This window comes from Camelus bactrianus, chromosome 8 (genome assembly GCF_048773025.1).
Source record: "Camelus bactrianus isolate YW-2024 breed Bactrian camel chromosome 8, ASM4877302v1, whole genome shotgun sequence".
Classification (NCBI taxonomy): Eukaryota; Metazoa; Chordata; class Mammalia; order Artiodactyla; family Camelidae; genus Camelus; species Camelus bactrianus.
This window is the reverse complement of record NC_133546.1, coordinates 23,817,409-23,824,722: the sequence shown is the minus strand read 5'-3', so window position 1 is coordinate 23,824,722 and position 7,314 is coordinate 23,817,409. Positions and strand designations below refer to the sequence as shown.

Sequence of the window (7,314 nt, the reverse complement as noted above, 5' to 3'; positions counted from 1 at the left end):
AAGGAGCTCAAGTATCACAAAACTACTAACATGGGCAAGACCCCCATTTGAAGGACTTTGAGTTGTAATAATTAACACCAATTTATCTGACCTCTTTACCTGTAAATGACCAGAGAAAACTCTTCGAGTATACCCACCCACCTAAATCTCTCACCACTTGGGTCCGCACATTCCTTACCCACTAACCCCATCTTCAGAAATTTTAGGCAAAGGCAAAGCCAGGATTTAAAGGTTCTTTTTTATTTGAAACCTCGTCCAGAAACACTGGTTATTAATAAATATATCATAGTTATCAAGAATATATAAAAAATAAAGACAGGTCTTGTCTTTGAAGCCCTAACAAAATATTTCAAGCAAATGTTCAGGAAAATTAAAAAAAAAGCACCCCTCCCCAAATGAGATAAGTTTTCAAAGCTGATGCTGGAGAGAGCCAACCCCGCATGCAGATAACTGAGCAAGGTGGGGGGGGGGCAAGCTAGTAGAGGGAGCCCAAGCTCTTGCAATAGCGGGCCCCTGAAACAGCCCAGGAAGGTTGGGAAGGGAGTTTGAAGGAGGTGGGGTGGGGGAGAAGCACATGTGCGTGAGTTTGGGTCTTTGCACTCTGCCCCCTTTTTCATTTCCTACAACCACAGACAGATATATGGGGTACTTCGGAGAATTCACTAATAAATCCTTGTTACAAGGAAAATGGCATTACGGCCTGCACAACATGTTTAGACGAGATTCATTTAGAAGCGTGCATGCACTCTTTCGACCTACACTGCGTCTTAAGGAAAACCCGTGTGAGAGATGTCATGCCCTGGACCGGAGGTGAAATTTAAAACTTGAGTCTTGATTCTCTCCCTCCCCGCACATTGTCTCTAGAAGAACAACCGTGGAGAGGGTAGACAATCAAAACTGCATCCATCTCAAAGAAATATTTACATTTCTCTCGACAAAAGGGATGTTGATTTTTTCTAAGGTGAGAACACAGAGCCAGAGAAAGCCAACTCTAAAGTCCCTTCGCAACTTTTTAACTACACCGACCCCATCTTTACACAACAAATGCAGTTTTGACAAGAGCACATGGCAGTGAGAAATACTGGCGCGGCATGGAGAAAAGAAGCATGCATGCAAGACATACGACGTCTGGTTCGAGTCCCCCTTCGCTACCACTTAGAAATTGCAGTTTGATTTTAGTCCTTTCCCTCTGCGTGTCAAGTGGGGTCTGAGATCTCTCAGACGGTGTGAGAGGCCTCGGCGCCCCGCGTACCCGCTCTGCAGCCGGCCGTGCGCCCAGCCTCCCTCTTCCCTCCCGGCCCGGCACCTCTACCCCTCCCGCCGCCGCTCTCCCCTCATCCTCCGCAGCCGGGAGGGCCTGCTGCTCACTTGAGCAAGTCCTTGGACTCGGCCGACAGCCGGGCCATGTTGGCAGTGGAGAGAGCAGACAGGTGCGGTGGCGGCGGCATCTGGCAGATAGTGCAGGGGCAAGGCAGGCCGGCCCAGTGCTGGAAGCCACTGCCCAACTGCAGTGCGGGCGGAGTGGAAGGCGCTTTGAGCAGCGAGTGCGGAGGCCGGATGGTGCCGATGGCGGGCAGCGAGGCGGCGGACAGCGGTGACGAAGCATTGCCGGACGAGAGCGCGCCGCCCAGGATGGGGTGCACCGGGTGCACGGCGTTGGCGGCGTGCGCTGGATGGCCGGCCGAGTGGCCCACGCTCCCGCAATGGAAGGCCGAGTGGTGGCCCCCGTAGATCTCACCAACCAACCTCTTCATCTCCTCCAGGGAGCTGGTGAGCATGAGGATGTAGTTTCTGGCCAGCAGGAGAGTGGCGATCTTGGAGAGCTTGCGCACCGAGGGCCCGTGAGCGTAGGGCATGACCTCGCGCAGCCCGTCCATGGCGAGGTTCAGGTCGTGCATCCGCTTGCGCTCCCGTCCGTTGATCTTCAGCCGCAACTGCTGTAGGTCCTGCTCCGACAGCTGCTTCTTGATTTTGTACTTACTGCTCTCGCCCGCGGCCTTGGCACCGGCCCGCGAGAGGCTTTCCCCCGGCATCTTCTGAACCATGTCGCTCTGCGTGGACGAGACCGAGTTGAGACGGCTCTCCTGGTGGTGGTGATGGCGGTGGTGGTGGTCCCTCAGATACATCTCATCCATGTCCGGAGATGAAGCTCTGCTGGAGACAGAGCTCGAATCAGAATTCATTTTATTACAGGGGATGCGGCCCTACTGCGCGGAGGCTTTAGGCGGGAAATTAAAGAAAATCTTGAATTAAAAAAAAAAAGGCTGCACAGCCCAGCAACCCACTTCTCAGCAGCAAGACTTGAGAAGAAAAGCTGAGGCACTGTCTTTCCCTTCCTTTCTCCCTCCCCACTCCCCTCTGTCTGGTTTGGCTGTTTCCTGGATAGCTAGATGGTGTGTGCTTGAACTAACCTCACGCTGAAAAAGAGGGGCTTTTATAGAGCTGTGGTGGAGAAAAGAGACAAAAGGAACCCTCCTATCTATCCTGAGCTGGTTAGGATGACGTGCCATCATTCAGGGCGGTGCGCTTTGCTGTCCCATTTAGCAAGGATTCCTATTCATATTCATTGTGGGGCCGCCCTGGGACACCTCTGCTCAGAACCGCTAGGAGCCCCCAGGCACAAAACCTTCTGATTGACACACTCACCGCTCCAACTCACGCCTTCTGGATTTTTTTTTTTTAAACTTTCCTCCACCCCATCCCCTCTTTCTAATTTCCCTAACCAAATCACACCTAAAGGAACCGAAGGATAGGAAGGAATGGGGGCCAGGCGCTTGGCGGAGATTCCTCTGGGTTTGGAAAGTCGAATTGAAACATTCTGTCTTCCCTTTCACAGCTACTCCCAAGCTTTGGAAAAAGTGGGCAAAAGAAGTCTCTATGGAATGATTTTAAGGACAGAGATGCGGATGAGGGCAGGTTCAGCGCGCGGGGGTTGGGGGTGGGGGTGGTGGGGGTGGGGGTGGGAGGGGTTGCCTGTCCACGTGCACTGCCTAAAGTTTTTGTTTGTTTGTTTGTTTGTTTTTCATTAGGTTTCTTTTCCTAAACACTGACATTGTGTTCATTTTGTTTACTGGGCCCTCTGGTGTGATTTTAATGGGATATCCATCTCTGGTGACGGGTTTACCCCTGACACGGGATGGTTCTCTTGCTTTTTATATCTACTCTTTCGCTTTGAAAAACAGATTACTGAAAGAATTTCATTTTTACCCGATTCTGTAACTTCCTACATCTGGAACTGAGGAAACAAATCCTGGTGTTACAATAAAAGCCACTTGAGAAAGAGAGCAGAGGAAAAGTAGCCGAGGAGGCGGGGAGGTAGTTAAGGCTAGAACTCCAGAGATTGTTCCTGCTCTGGCTTCCCCACAGCCCCTGGACCCTGGCGCTAGCGAAAGATGGCCAGGCTGTCCCCGCCCGGAGCTCCGCTGGAGGGACTCTGGCCCCAGTGCGTGCGCATTGTGGGGGGGGGAATGAACATCTGCAGCTCAGCCACCCGACTAGGGAGGGTTGGTCCCTCGGGCTGAGGCCGCCCCAGGCGGGCGGTCCGGGAAAGCCGGAGCTGGAAGTCGAATAATAAACTACGTGTGTATGTGTGTGTGTGTGTGTGTGTGTGTGTGTTTTGGCAGCGTAAGGATCTGGAGAGCCCCTTGTGAGTGCGCGCGTGGGCACTGCGGTCCAGCGCACATTTGATTCTGGGAATAAAGAGAGGCCTGGAGTTTGGAGACTTCGGTTCCAGTGCGGAGGTCGGCGCCGATCTTTCTTCCCCCTTGCTGTGTTTTTGTCGGTCGGGGCTAGCTAAAAAGCGGGCGGGAAGGCAGAAATCCCCAGAGGGAGACAACCCCGGAGGCGGCCTCTAGAAGAACCTGGGCCAGAGGAACCCGAGACAAATGCTAGGTTGTGGTATCAGGGTATCAGTATCGGGGTAGAAAGTGCAAAACCGAAAGAGTCGCGGAACTTCGAGCAGTTAGGGCCTCAGACTGCGCGTCAGAGTCACATCAAGTCCCCAGGACTCGAGAGGTAGAGGAGGCCTCACTTTGCCTTGACACAAATCCAGGTCCGGAGTTTGAACGCTCTGCGAGGCTGTGACTCTTTGACAGTCACGCCGCGAAAGCAGCACTGGCAGTACAAGCCGGATGGGGAGACGCAACGTTGTAATGGATGCTTTTTCTATACTGAAACTTGCTTCTCGGTAAAGAAAAAGAAAAAAGAAAGAAAGAAAGAAAGAAAGAAAGAAAGAAAGAAAGAAAGAAAGAAAGAAAGAAAGAAAGAAAGAAAGAAAGAAAGAAAGAAAGAAAGAAAGAAAGAAAGAAAGAAAGAAAGAAAGAAAAACAAGGAAAGAGCCAACAATTCCTCATCAAGGCCAGGACCTTAGTGTTCTTGAAGACTGGATGCAAACCTCTTATCCTATCGCCTCCATCTCCATAGAAAGAAAGTTTCTTAAAACGGAAAATCCAAGAGATTCGATTGGAAATGGAAAGACTGATGTCCAAACGCACTTCTAAAAGGAATGTTTCATAATTCACCAGACTCGCCCATGTACGCTCAGTGACATCCCCCGAGCTGCTTCTGAGCAAAAGAGCAAAAAGATTTCAGAACATCTGCATACATTCGGACACCGTCCCAGGTGATGGACGGAAGCTGGGGGGAGAGGCATGGTCCAGACCACAGCCTTTCTCGACTTTTCCGCTGATCAAGTGTTGGGGTGGAGGGGAGGGGTGGACAGAAAGCAATCTCCAGGAGCAAAAGCGGCTTCCCCACCTTTGGGACAATGCACAGGTCCGGCCCTTGTCGTCTTCCAGAACCACCTTCCTGACCCTTGGGTATCGACTTCCGTCTTTCGCATACCCAAAGTGAGAATGCCGCACCTCAGTTTTGATTTCAGGAAGTAGCAAAATCTAGTTAAAGCAGAAGGGTTTCAAATGAAGGAGTAGAAAAATAATGCTACTTAAAGATATTTTACCTTTAAAAAATACCAATTTTTCTCAATTGACAATATGAAATAAAGTGTTATTAATAGAGAAGGTAAGGTTGCAGGAGAAAGAGGGAGTGGAGGAGGAGCAGACCTCCCAGGACAAACTGAGTGACTCACTTGGGGGCTGAAAAGACAGGGACCGGGTTCTGGGAGTCGGAACCGGAAGCCTCTATTCCTCCGCAGCCTTTCGACCCAGAGGGTGACGGATGCCGGCTTCGGCCAGCTCCGAGGGGGGCAGCGCTGGGCGAAGGGGCTCGGGGGCTTCTGCCTGCACCGACGAGACGCTTTAGACCCCAAAAAGGGTTTTTAGCTCCAGTAAACTCAGCAGTGCTTGGAACGGCATATCTGCGGTGTCCTGGTGGGAGGCCCTCGGTCGCATTCCGGGGCGCGTCCTTCCCTCCCTGGTCTCCCTCTGCTTTCCCCAAGGGTCGCTTTGTGTGAGTGTGGATTAGTTCAGGGTCCAGGGCCCCAACCCGGCAAGCACTTATAGCGAGGCCTTCGAGCAGTCCCAGACTCTCCTGGGGGCTTGTTCCCCATTCCCTAGCTCTTGGAAAAGAGGGAGAGTTGAGTAAAGGAGCCACGACTTTGCTCGCCATAAAATGGGTTGATAATCGCCAGGGCTCAGAAGGCAGAGATGCCCACCAGGCAGCGCTGGCGCTGCTCCTGCGCGCTTGCTTCAGGGAGTCGCTTTGGACTCTTGAGGGTTCATCTTCCCACGCGACTCCCTCACTCCCCGGGCTCAGCCCCTCCGGATAAGCCCCGAACCCGAGAAGGCGTAGGCTCGGAGCTCACGCGGGCAGCGGATAGATTTCTTTTCGGAGGGTTGTTTTTGCCATCTCCCACCCTCCGCGAGTGCAGGGAGGGGAGAGGAAGGGAGCCGGTGTTGGGCCGAGCCTGCAGCAGATCGAAGGGGCCTTAGCGCTTTGACCTTGGCCCTGGCCGGAGGCCCATTCACAGAGCTCAGACGGGCCGGGAGCGGCGCGAGCGAGCGGGCCACACCCCGCGCCCTGGCGGCCGCGGTGGGTGGCGGCAGGAAGCGGGGGGTCGTCCTCTGGCAACAGGTGCGTCCCAAGGCCCGCGGGCTGCTTCCCGTCAAGCAGTCTTGGCTCTGGGAAGAGCCTGTGAGTTTCTTAGCCTTTGCACAACACAGGAAAAGCAGCGGGTCGGCGTGGGGACCGGGTCGGAAGAACTGCCCAGCCTTCCCCGCGCGCTCCGGACACACGGCCTCGGTTCTGCAGCCCCAGACTGGACGCAGCCCCGGCTCCCGGGCATCGCGCGCTCCAGAGGCTTTGCGGCTCTTCCCGACCCCCTCCCATCTGCAGATTACCGGAGGCCTTGCCTTACCCGATGTCCGGTGCGTGCTGCTCGGTTCCAGACACCCACTGCTCCTCGGCTCCAGCCACCGAGTTCCTCTCCAGAAGCTGCCGCTCTGCCCGAGGCCGCGGCGATTTGGGCTCAGGAGCGACCCCCCTCTACCCTCACCTCTTCGTAAGAGTCCGGGGGTAAATGTCGCGTGGCTGACCTGCCAGGAGGCTGCTGTGAGGAGCTGGTCAATCAGCAACGTCCGCGGGCTTCTCTCGCTCAAGCCTCAAACTTGACCGGCAGAAACTTTGGCCGAGACCGAACGGCAGGAGGCTGCCCTGCGGGCTTCACCTTTTAACCCAACCCTTCTTCCAAAACAAAAGGGATAAAAGGGAAACCGAAATATCTCTAAAGATGCTCCGTCATGTGCAACCGGAGGAATAGCCTAAAAACTAGTTGACCACGGAGGAACTTCTCAAAAAGTAGTTTCTTTCTTTATCTGCTGAGTAAAACATTCACTTCACAACAATAGCAATGGGGGCCGGGTCATTGAGGCTGTTAGGTTGATCAAAGAAGCCGTTCGAAAAAAAAAAAAAAAGAAAGAAAGAAAGAAAAAAGAAAAAGACATGTTTTTAAAAATTAAATGTCAACATAAATAGCAGCCAAGCAGGAATTATCTCCTTTCCCAGCAGCGCTTCCCGAGTGATGAAGTGTAGCCAGGGTGCTAGACTCGCAGCCCCCGCGGTCAGAGATGCTAAAATTGAAATCCTAGCAATTAAATAGGTGCTAGAAGGGCCCAAGAGGATGGAACTGGGCCGACTGACATGTTTTAGTTTTCTCTGTTTCCCCATGTTTTACATTATATCTCAAACCCTCATCATCTGCCCAGTATTTCTCTTCATCTTTTGAAAACCTGATTTTCATACAAGAAAAATTGCAGAAGTTGAAGGACGGCAGAATTTTATGAGGCGGCAGTAGCTGCTTTTCGCAATGTTGGATGTGAAATTGGAGGATGAGAGGAAGTCCCAGAATAGCAGAAAATG

General features: G+C 52.8%; 1 protein-coding gene across 4 annotated transcripts; it reads right to left on the bottom strand.

Annotated features, from left to right (window-relative positions):
• Positions 1–219: 219 nt before the first annotated feature.
• OLIG3 (oligodendrocyte transcription factor 3) lies at positions 220–6,894 on the bottom strand. 4 transcript variants are annotated; one of them, XM_074368286.1, is made up of 3 exons: positions 6,314–6,894; positions 4,756–4,892; positions 220–2,154 (listed from the first exon to the last, which is right to left on the bottom strand). In XM_074368286.1, exon 3 carries the CDS (start codon positions 2,133–2,135, stop codon positions 1,365–1,367), a length of 771 nt encoding a protein of 256 aa, XP_074224387.1. In that variant the 5' UTR covers positions 2,136–2,154; positions 4,756–4,892; positions 6,314–6,894; the 3' UTR covers positions 220–1,364. The 4 variants fall into 4 exon arrangements, with proteins under 4 accessions (XP_074224387.1, XP_074224385.1, XP_074224388.1 ...); XM_074368284.1 differs by having other exon boundaries at positions 220–2,151; XM_074368287.1 differs by lacking the exon at positions 4,756–4,892 and having other exon boundaries at positions 220–2,151.
• Between the last annotated feature and the right edge of the window lie 420 nt (positions 6,895–7,314).

Coding starts and splice junctions, on each gene's coding strand:
- OLIG3 (XM_074368286.1), bottom strand. CDS start 2,135: ATGGATGAGATGTATCTGAGGGACCACCACCACCGCCATCACCACCAC.